We start from the raw sequence: 12,109 nt of genomic DNA on the forward strand, positions 1-12,109 counted from the left end.
GTTTACGGACTTAACTCTTTTAATTTCGGGGAAGCTCTAAAAGCCTCTTTTTTACGATTAGAAAATTTTTCACTTCTTCAGGCATTCTGCTGGGGTTAAATGCAGTGTTGTCATATCTGCTGTAGTTTTCTTTCACTTTATATGATGTGAAATTTACACCGACATGAGCTCACCTTAGTTTATGAACATTTCATGATTAGATACTAAAAAAATTAATTTTAAGCGACATAAGCAAAACGTGAATAGCTAGCTATCACAGATGGAATGTTACAGGAGTAGGTTTTTGATTTTTTATACTTTTCGACATAATTACCAAGGACATTAACACATTTGTCGTAACAGGGAACAAGTTTTTCTATATCCTCTTCATAACAAGTTGCTGCCTGTGAACTAAGCCAATTTTGCACATCCCATTTCAATATTTTGTTTGTGTTGAATCGTTGTTTTCCCAACTACACTTTCATTCTAGCGAACAAATGAAAATCACTTGGTGCCAAGTTAGGACTGTACGGTGGATGGGCAGATACTTCCCATCCGAAATTTATAAGCAGCTCTTTAATCTGTACGCATGGGGGCATGCATTGTTATGAAGTAAAACTACTCTTCATAACACCATGCCTCTTTTTTTCTTTTGAATAACTCTTTTTAGGCATTTAAGAGTTTCACAATACAATGTTGCAGTAATTGTGGTGTAAACGAATTACTGAACGAATCGCACATCTGGCGAGAGTTTGGATTGCAGTTGCCATAATCAAAATGCCCTTAGATAAAAACTGCGATATCAAATAGTTTACTCGCTTGGGATAATTTAACAAAGAGATGAATAAATGATATCAAACAAAAACCACATTTATATGGCGACTGAGTATTCATCGCCAACTATACGGAACTTGAAAAAAAATTGCTCTTATATAAACCGAACATCAACATTTTATCTCTGATGGAAGGTAACAGTTTTGCTTACTGTTTTGTCAGACTTTGCTATCTCTGTGGGTGGTGCCTAGTTCTGACTTGGAATGTGAACACTCGATGTTGAGCAAGAAAGTTGAGATTACTTAGGTGGCAATAACAATAAGAGGTATAGACGTAAGACAGTTAGGCAAACGGATATGTTTGCCAGATAACGAAAAAACAGAAGTGACTCTGTAAGATCTCAACACATACTTAATTTATCAGAATCGAAATTAGGTGTATTAGAAATTATTTACTCTTTACCCATTGAAGCAAAAAATGAAAACTTGAAGCGAGAATTTTCTACCTTTTACAAGAGTCGTAACGAAAAATGAACGGATTTCACTTACCATAGTTATATTGATTCCCACAGCTCTTTCTATTTCCTCTCGATGCATCAGTACCATTCCATTGAGCCTCACTGGCTTGTAATAGGGAGTACCACCATGTGCCGAAAAACGAACGTCCGTCACTGGAGGGTGTTTTCTGCGCAATTGCACACTGAACACGTCTACATTTTCCCGATCAATGTTAAGTAAGTCCGCGATTTTGTCCCGGAATTTCTCTGCCATTGATTTGGGCAAATCCTGGAACAAACCCTAAGATGACGCTTGAGCCATATAGTTCAGGTAATTGGCTCAAAGTCAAAAATCTTTGGCTAGAAACAAAACGAACAACCATTGTCCGTTCAGGTTGAAATGAGAGATTTTTAAGACGGTTTGTACTTACATGTAGCTTGTAGTCCCACACTCTAATGAATTGTTCATCAGTAATACCGGCTATCCTCACCGATCCTGAATTGATGACCGCTTCGTGTGGAATTTCTTTTACGGTTACGGTTACGTTGGCAGGAACATCTGTTTGGGTATGTTTCCTATCGTAGACCTTAAAATAGGGAAAATACATGTGTAGAACGACAATTTAAGTAAAGAAAAATTAAAAATATTTCAAGCACCTGAGGTCATAACGTATGAAAACGAAATTTTTGACTTTTCAGGTTTTCCAAATTAATTTTTTTATTGCGAACTAAAAATCGAAAGAGATAAATTTGTATTCATTACTGCTTAAAACCACAAAAGTTTACGTTGTAATCTACTTGCACAAAGCTCAATTTTCCCAATATTTTCTTGGCAAAATTGAGGGATAATAAAGCAATATTACGTAAATCCAGAGGTGTCTTACTTTAAACCTCAAGTGATAAACCCCGTCTCTGGTGCCGTGCTTCATTGATATCATTCCTGTGTCCTCGTTCAACTTGAACCTGGGATGTTCCGAGTTATTCTCCCAATAGAATTTCTTATCTGGCAGGTCCCAGTCGTCCAGATCATAGACATACACCCGCCCTATTTCGGTTTCCGGGGCTTGACCTAGGACAAGGATTTATGCTTGTTTCATGATGCTGGTTTGGCCCGGATTGACTTTACGTCGAGAGATTTCACGAACGATATGATATATCGAACTGTATTTGGGTCAGATTTGAGCAAATAAGATAGTCAGGACTGTGACTGTAGAGATGAGCAGGAATTTGAATTTAAAGTTCTAGCTTTACCTTGATAATTGTAGACGAAAATGTTCTTTGAACCTGGCTGCATTTTATTGTCGTTCACATCTCCCACTACCACTGTGAGGGTACTGGTGCCGGTCATAGCAGGATTTCCATGGTCTTTAATTACAATGGGAATGTGGAATTCTTTTTGCACTTCCCGATCGAATGAGCGAAGCGAAGTTACAATGGCCATTCCGTCACCATTTGCGCCCTCTGAAAATATCACAGTAGCAACAATTTTAAATTTAGGAACTTTGGAAAGTGGAAAAACTCACTTTGATCTTGTTCAACCTTGAAACTGGCTCTGACTAGATCGCTGGCACTGGGATCAAGTCGGAACTGGAAAGGTGGTCCGTTACTTTTTGACCTGTCGTCGTCATCTGTGGCCAGAATCTCCACAACCTGACAAGCAACAAAACGACACTATTTGAATCATCCTATCTCTCGTAAATCTAAAGAGAAATACAGAGTGTCCCCATTGTTAAATTAATACCATTTTATCCAAAACCTTCGAAATCAGCATTTAAGCAAATTTTTGGTTTCTGGTCGGTTCTCAGATCATCAAACAAATTATTCTTATGTAAGACACCCAGTATTCCAAACTTTTTCGAAAGATGAATCTACCTTCTTGGGGGCAACGTGCTCCGTAATAACAGGCCTATAATCCTTTAGGAACGTGGGTGCATTATCGTTGATATCCTGGACGATTACTGTTAAAGTCGCAGTGGCTGTTTTTGGAGGAATTCCATCGTCAATAGCCAGAATTTTCACTTGATGCCTAGGGGTGTCTTCCCTATCCAGAGACCTCTGGATACTCACAGTGCCTTCTTGGTTAATAGCAAACTGCCTCTTTCTGTCCGAAGTCCTGTCAATGGTAAATGATACCTTGCTTTTTCCTCCTTGGTCCGGATCTGTAGCCTTGAAGGTCTCCAAGCTCTTTCCCACTTCAGCGTTTTCCGCCACACTGACCTCGATGTTAGGTCTTTCGAAGACTGGTTTATTGTCATTGATATCTCTTAGCTTAACAACAACCCATGAATAAGCCACGTGGTATTTGTCGTTGTCATTGTCTTCGCCCTTGTCGTTCACTTGGATGCGGAATCGGAAGCCGTTGCTTTGCAGAAGGTCTTCAAAGTCCAGAGGCTGGACGATTTTCAAGGATCCAGTTCCGTCGTTGTTTCTCACCATTGTGAATTTATCCGCCCCATAGCCGCTGTTTTCGATTACCTTATACTGGAACTTGTTAGTCTCATCTTCGTCATGTACCGTCACCGTTAAGATGGGCATTTCTGGTAACGCACTTCCATCAGTTTCGTCCACTTCCGTGAACCACTCGTCTTTGGTAAACGCGGGTGGCATGTCGTTTATGTCCTTCACTCGTATGCTAGCTGTCCCAGTTCCCTTTAACCCCCCACCATCCATCGCCACAACCTGTATAGAATAATCTGGAGTGCGTTCGCGATCTAAACAACACACAGCGGTTTTGATCACTCCCGTTTCGCTTTCGATTTCGAAGATCGGAGATCCAGTCTCTTCCTCAATCACGTTCTTCTCGATGGAATAGGTTAGCTTCGCATTTGTACCTGAAATAATATTTCAATCTTATTTCAAAACCTGACCATCCATTGAAATTACCTACTGCACGAAATCAGATAATTCGAAAAATGTATAATAAATTTGCAATTCAATATGACGGAGAAGAGGTTTCAGTTGGTCTAACAGGATATTGGAAATCGTTTTATTAGGAATTCTAAACCAATTTATCGGCGGAGTTGCATGAAAGACCGGAAAACGTATTTACACGCGGAACCCCCGAAAGAAATTAAGACCAAACGAAACTGCTGATTGAACGAATGCTGCCTTTGGGGGTTCGTTTCAATTTACTGCCCTTATCTGCCTTTTTTCGTATAGACGTTGAATGTGGAATAATAGAAAATTGAGACACCTTTGTGTAGAGGGCCATGTTGATTTTGATTACTGCATTTCAGTTTTCGTTACAAAAGAGATGGAAGGCCTCTGGCGATACTGAACAAACCAAGTATTAATTAAGCAGCGAGTTCCGGATCATCAATGAAATTTTGCATTATAACAAACAGCCGACATTTCGATCTCATATTTGGCATTCCTCAATGCCAAGCACATATACGGGAACAAATCGAACGGTTTGACCAAAAACATACAAAGAAGAGAAGAGGAAAGAGAGAGGACCAACATAACAGCGCCAATTTATACAAATGAATCACTTGTTCAAAATCAACTAAAGTGATTATATTCTCTTATTACTGAGTAAGGTCCATTGGATTTTGCAATATCTTATTTTCTTGCTGTAAATTTCTTATTTATCAAACATTTAAAAATTTCTTCACAAGTATGTTTTAGGCTTCGTCTTTCATTAAATTCTCCTTCGATATTTATATGTTCTCGTAGGTGGTAGTTTCCTTCCATGTTTGCCCCTGCACGATTAACGTCAGCATTTCATTACGTGGTCAAAATCCTGCAATTTACCCTGTTTAATAACAAAACGAATGTTGTTAAAAATTCATGATTTTGCGTCCGATTCATTATGGTAATGCTTGTTACATGAATCAACCCTGGAAATATAAAGCTTGCCACATTTCAAATGCTTTCAATCGTTTACATGAAATTTCATTTATAAATCCATCGGGCTCATTTAAAAGAACAAAGAGAATGTAGCACATGAAAACCTGCTGTTTAGGTCAAACTTTGATTAAGAGAAAAATTTATGCAGTCCGCCCTTTAGGTGTAGAGAGTTCTGACATGGTAGCAGAATGTTCTGCGGTTGGTTAGAAAGTTAAATGATATCGAATCTGGTTAAAGAAAAAACTTTGATTATTTTTCTACTACTGTGAAATCTAATAGAATTTTCGAGCACTATCAGAAGCTTTTGATTTGATTCTAGGAAGATTGAAAATCATCGCAAATTCTTCAAAAAACTGGAATAAAAACTATAGACTAGAAAACTTTTCAAATTAGAAAAATCGAAAACTACTTCTTACTCGAGAATTTAATGGAACGTTTGAGAAGCATGAAAAATTTTGATTTAGTTTTAAAAAATTTTAAAACATGACAACCATGACAAAAGCTGGCATGTAGTCTAAAATGGGAGAAAACTATCCAAAGTAGAAAGTTCAGTCGACCTGAGAGCTTAGGTTGACCGATAGAGTTCACAGAAACTCCCAGACTGTTCTAGAAAGGCGTGCAAAAACTTGAAAACCGTGAAATTGTGTTTTGTGCAATTATTTAATATTACTCTATAAATAAATGTTCTAGATTATATGACAACTGATTTGGATAATTCTAGATGATGTGAGCAAGTATACGGAATATCTAGAAATTTCAGGGTACCTATTGCCTGCTACCCCTCTATACGATTTGTTCTAGGTAGGGATGGGGATGTATGGGCATATAGGAAACAATATCAAACAAAATACAATGAGAAACGCGAAGTAGTTAAGTTACAAACAAGTTGAAAGTCCAGTTTAGAGGTCAACAAAATGATGCTTCGAAATTTATACAGTTCAGGCTAGTTTCACACATGTCCAAGAAAAGCATGCAAAACACGAAAGATACAGTGAGGAACATTTTTATGGGCGCCATATTCAATTTTCAGAGTTTTCAGTGAATTTATCTTTTCAAACTAACAGCAGTTAGTTACGTAGTTCAAATTCTTATTGATTTTGTTTGTTTAAAAAAGAAAGTTTCTGGGAAGTCTGCTGTTAAGACAATGTAAAAAAACCAGGAATGTTAAAACGACGTAAGCGTGTCTAGCTTTATATATCCTTATCTTCGGCTTACTCTACATTGCAACTCCAATTTTCTAAAGACCTCAGTAAAATCAGTGCCAAACCACATAGAAATTTCAGTGTTTCACCTCATAGAGATTTTGTTGATTCCCATTGTGGGCTCCTTTGTATTATATTTAGTTAAATTTCCAGTCTCATCAGGTAATTCACAAGTTTAGAAGTAAATTATTGAAAACGAAAAGCGCCACTTTGATACTTGAACTCATTGAAAATCGTGCTGGGGGTATAACTTATTGCATAACTGTGAGCCATGCTTTAAAGATCAAAGGACGTCAGCCCTTTAACGTCAATACTTCCAGGCTTTAGTTTAAAGCGCCACTCAAATTGGTATAAAGTTATTTTGAGGTCAGATAACCCTAAAAGACATTCTTTTGGTCCTCAATAAAACAGATAACAAAAGTAGGAGAAAAGAGGGCTTGAATATCCCAATTTCACCAAGTAAGAATTTAAATAAATTAACAGCACGAAAATCAGTAAGTGGGCGAGATATAACATCTTTGTATCACCAAATTGTGGAAGAAAAATATTGCCATTTCTGTTTTCATGCTGGATGCAGATAAGGTGATTCATAATAAAAGAAATAAAACTAATGGTCCTAGGACTAATTGGCGAGAGTTGGAAACAATGTCAACTCCTCAAATATTTCTCTATATGTCCACGAATATACAATGCGGCTCTAAATTGTCGTGGACGAGGTTGTCCAATTGAATGGCCTCCAAGATCTCCTGATTTGACACAGTGGGAAGGAGCACGGTTTGTAAGCGCTGTATGTGACGGTAATAATTGAAGGTTTCTGTTTTTTCCTTCACATGCAGGATTTTTGTTCTTGACACCTATGATAACGTTTAAATCAGAACCATCTTAGAATCCCTCGGACTCTGAAGATCATCAATTATTGTCTTTCAAACGTGACTTATCTCACGGATACTCCCTCAAACAGTAAAGCAAACCTATGCAGATTTTATCTAAAGCGCGCTTACTTTATCGAGCATCTAGTCTACATTCTCTTTTCATTCTTCGATTGAGCTTCTCTATAAATCGTAACGACCGAGTAAATTTAATCCACACATTTCCAATTCACTTTGCAAGCATCTGAAATGTTCGGAGGATTTTCAAAGCTTCTCTATTACAGCATGTTTCAATTCCATTTGCTGTAGCCGTATTACTCGTGTATAAAAACAGGAATCTACAAGTGTTTTAGAGCTGACTCGGATGAGAGTTTCATTTGCAGCTTTTTGAGTATGTTTTTAGTAGTAATCTCTTTTGCCACACGAACGTAATTGAAGAGAGAATAATATATTTTGTACTGATACAAATATGGTTCCAATTTTCATTCCTCATGAAGGGCATGCAATCTGCGTTTCCGAAATTCGGAATTTCTTATCGAATAACTCTCCCATATGTTATGATGAGACATGGCTACGTGTTTGCTGAGGATGCTATATTTGGTGCACGAGCATTAGAGACAAATTTATATTTGCACTAATCGCGGCGGAGCTAGAGGCTAGAATGAAACATGTTTCAAATAGGAACTTTTGGAACAAAGACGATGCTGAGTTTAATGCATGTTATTATTTGTTGATACAATAAACATCGAGATTGTGCCCGAAAACTAAATCAGGAGATTCCTAATAGAACCTAATTTAAATTCCGAATAGGAGCAAAGTTGGAAACTCGTGCAACTATTCGTGCCGTTCTATTTGACTAAAGGATATTAGCCATTATCTAGCTATTTGCCTGCAATAACTCATTTTAACGTCTTCCTCAGAAGGTTCCTAAACAATGGACGACGATCTGCAATGAAACCGCTCATTTTTACTGAAATAACTACGCGCTGTTTTACGCAATTTATCTCCAACATTTGCAAGCTACAAATTCTTAGTGAATTACACTTTAGCTCCAGCCACAATCTCTCCACAAATTAAAGGTAATAACTCAGAGAATAGCAGAGTGAAAACCGCTGTGAGATCTACAACCTTGGCGGGAAGATATATGGATTGTTAGGCTGGAATTGAGCGGTTTAGAATGTGGATAATGAGTCTTGACTTTGACGCCTTTTTTCAGTAAAACGTGAAGCCGGCTTTGGGAAATTTATTACGGATCGTATTTTCACTTTTTGCAAATTTAGATTTTATCTTTTCGAGGATGAAAAAACAAAGCTGCCTCGGGCAATTTTTTTCTGGTAGTAAGCCCTTTGAAAATAATGTAATAAGACGCGGAGCGACAGCAAACACCATTGTAGAGGATGTTAAGAGAGAAATAAAATACGCAATAATACTATACAAGGTGTAACATATCATCATGGAGATATTTCAGGGAGCGATAACGCTCTGCAAAATAATAAAAAATGCTAATAGACCCAAGGTCAAAAACGCACCATTTTTGATATGTAGGGTGACAAAGTTTCACATTCCTACACTTCCAATTACGGTTTAGCCTGATAGTCTCAGAACTACCTGACTTGATATACAGGGTGTAATTTAAGTGATGTCATTAATTTTAAGGGGTGATTTCTTGGTATATTTTATGAAAAAATGTTGATATAAACATGTATCCTAACTTGCATCATTTTCGAAATACAGGGTGTCAAAGTTTTATTAAAAAATCGATTTTTTTATTAATTATTCAAAAAGCTTTGCGCCGATACCCGGAAAACCTATCATAAAAATATTACTTCGATATTTTTATTTTTTCCCAAAAATTAAGCGAGTCTCAAAAAAAGTCAAAGGTCAAAAAAGTTGAATTTTCAATTGTTTAATCTGATACAAATATCAAATTCAGAAAAAACGGTGGCAAACAATAATCACACCATAAATATCAATCAGGTAACCATTTGCGACGCCATTGGAATTATTGTTTAAAATGTAATAACATCAAACATAGTCCCTTATTAATGCTAACAAACATGCCAAGTTTTATCAAAATTGGCGTAAAGCTTTTTGAATAATTAATAAAAAATCAATTTTTTAATAAAATTTTGACACCTTGTATCTCGAAAATGATGCAAGTTAGGATACATGTTTATTTGAACATTTTTTCATAAAATATACCAAGAAATCACCTCTTAAAATTAACGACATCACTTAAGTTGCACTCTGTATAAATTGCGGTTTAAAAGTTAAAAATTTGCCTATATTACAGAGACCCAACCTTAAAACGCTTATGTGTAAAGTTTGAGGGCACTCCGATGATTTGTGTTTGTTTTGGGGCCGTTTTTAGTGAACGCTTTTAGGGATTTTGTAAACATGGCAAAAATTGATCATCGATACGTGATGTAATATTTTCATTTGAAAGGTGTTAGTTCATCCAACATCAAAAGAGAGTTAGATTCTGCTTGGGTGCAATCTCATCCTTCATTAACAGCTTTAAAATATTCGGTGGCAGAGTTTAACCGCGATCGTGGGAACTGTCAAGACGGACTCCGCAATGGTCGACTCAATAAAGTGACCACTCTAGAAATGATGGAGGAAATCCACAAAACTGTACAGGAAGACCGTTGGCTAAATTTGAGCGAGTTAACAGACATGATAAGCATTTCAAAAAGTGCTGCATATCGCATTTTACCTGAACAATTGGATATGAGAAAACTGGGCGCCAGATGGGTGTCGCGATTACTCACAATTGAACAAAAACCCCACGGTAAGAATGTTTGAAGAGAGTATTTGCCAAAGTTTCTCAGCAATAAGGCCGAGTTTTTGCGTCGATTCATAATCATGGATGGAAGATGGGTCCATCATTTCACACCTGAGACGAGAATCAGTCAAAACAATGGACTCAAAAGGGAGAATCGGTTCTAAAGAAAGCGAAAACCGTTCCATTTGCAGGAAAGTGATGGCGTCAGTTTTTTTGGGATGCACGTGGGATAATTTTTATTGGCTATGTCCCTAAAGGAAAAACAACAAACGGAGAATATTATACAAACTTATTGCAGTGTTTGAGTAAAAAAATTAGGAAAAAGCGACCGTATTTGGAGAAAAATAAAGTATTGCTTCATAAAGCAATGCACCAGTCCACACTTCCGTCATCGCAATGGCTAAAATAAATCAACTATGTTTCGAACTTTTCCCTCATCCATTCTATTCAGATTTAGCTCCTTCAGATTATTACCTATTTCCAAATTTGAAAAAATGGTTTGATGGAAAGAGATTTGCCACACAAGTGAACAGATGAAGTCCGAAATTGGTGTTTATTATAAAACATTCGAAGCTTCTTATAATTATATAAACAGGAGGATAGAAGCTATAGAGCATTGCTGGGAAAAATGTGTCAATCTCAAAGGAGACTATGTTGAGAAATAATATACTTTTTTTTTCTTTAAGTGTTAGGTCGCGTTTTGAATGCTCGTTTAAAGGATGATAGTCATTACTAACTAAGACTCAGATTACCGTAACTTAACGCTATTCGGCAACAGCCTTCACATAAACCATCCTTTCCTAAAGATGTATCAATAAATGCTATTTTATAGCAATAAATTTCTGAAATCTGTTGCAGGTATCTTACTTCATAGTAATTTTCTTTGGTAGTATCTGCGATCCGCCATTAAAATTCCGAAAAATTACTCATTTCTTCAATATCCAAGATATCATGATCATCCTTATTTTTGGTCTAGGATTTTGCAAATTTATTAAGCTGATCTGCGTGAAATTTCAATTCGTTCATACAGTTTACACGTAGACCTTGTAAAGCCCATTTACACGTCGCAATTCGTGCTCAAATCGAATTAAAATCTCGCATAACTATGCATGAAAATCGAATACTTCTAAATTAATGGCCGCATTCTCATTTATTTTGATTCTATATGATTACATTCAATTGCACCTTTAGATGAAATTTATTCTGATCTGGTTAAATTTATAGCATAATTAATTCTGGTTCGTTCAAACGATTGTTATATTTAGAGGAAATATAGAACAATTCCAATCAATCAGATTTGGAGGCAATAAAGTTATCCTGATATAAATTGGTATTTTTAGACGTCTTTGAGCAAATAATATACTAATGTTTTTGCCGTGATTCGATTTGGCTCGGTCTAGACCGCTTATTTGGCACCCTAATAAAAATTCAGTAATCGCCTCGACAAATACCACAACAAATATGAGCATTTTTATTTTTACACTACCTTCTGATGGATCGTCATAGTCTACAGCAGTCATGGTCATGACCACCATTCCTGCAGTGCCGTTTTCAGTGACATTTCCAAAGTAAACGCCCTGCGGGAAGATAGGGGCGTTATCATTTATGTCTTTTAAGTTGACCTGCACATCAGCGTATCCCACTAATCCTTCTCCTCCCTCATCTTGGGCGAAGACTGTGAAGCGCCACTGGGGTCTGCCATTTGGTTGATCACGATCCAGTGGCTGAAACAAAAAAAATATTTTCGAAGACTTTTGAGAGAGTTTTCCATTAGGGAAATTTGACTTATAAAAGCTTCGTTCACAATTGACAATAACCAGAGTTCAATCGGACAGAAATGGCTTTTGATCGCCGATGTACAGTTCGGTTTTCTAATCGATTTTCGAGAGGAAGCCTCGTTTGGAGATTTATTGCTGAATAAATGCCGGACAATAGTGCTGGTACTATAAATCAAATTGCAGTGAGATTTTCAGCTTTCGGCTCAACACTTAATTTGATGTGAAATATTGGCCGAGGTTAAATTCGATTTAAACCCTTCGATGATATAACGTTGTAGTGGGACTGGGATTCGCTTACAAGAGCCCTTCACATGTTTGCTTCAGGCAGCGAATGCTTCTGTGCGCAATTCAACAATGAAAGTTTGAACTACAAGTAT

The 12,109-nt window shown here is 36.9% G+C and overlaps 1 protein-coding gene across 5 annotated transcripts in view; it reads right to left on the minus strand.

Annotated features, from left to right (window-relative positions):
• Positions 1–12,109, minus strand: part of CadN (Cadherin-N) — a 286,639-nt gene that overhangs the window by 24,585 nt on the left and 249,945 nt on the right. For all 5 annotated transcript variants that reach the window (XM_066405928.1, XM_066405931.1, XM_066405929.1 and 2 more), the window contains 7 exons: positions 11,441–11,678; positions 3,122–4,080; positions 2,773–2,899; positions 2,501–2,710; positions 2,134–2,318; positions 1,681–1,836; positions 1,302–1,538 (listed from right to left, as the gene is read on the minus strand). In XM_066405928.1, the coding sequence (XP_066262025.1) occupies positions 1,302–1,538; positions 1,681–1,836; positions 2,134–2,318; positions 2,501–2,710; positions 2,773–2,899; positions 3,122–4,080; positions 11,441–11,678 (2,112 nt within the window). The remainder of the gene's footprint in view (positions 1–1,301; positions 1,539–1,680; positions 1,837–2,133; positions 2,319–2,500; positions 2,711–2,772; positions 2,900–3,121; positions 4,081–11,440; positions 11,679–12,109) is intronic.

The sequence above is a fragment of the Euwallacea similis genome, chromosome 2 (genome assembly GCF_039881205.1).
Source record: "Euwallacea similis isolate ESF13 chromosome 2, ESF131.1, whole genome shotgun sequence".
Classification (NCBI taxonomy): domain Eukaryota; kingdom Metazoa; phylum Arthropoda; class Insecta; order Coleoptera; family Curculionidae; genus Euwallacea; species Euwallacea similis.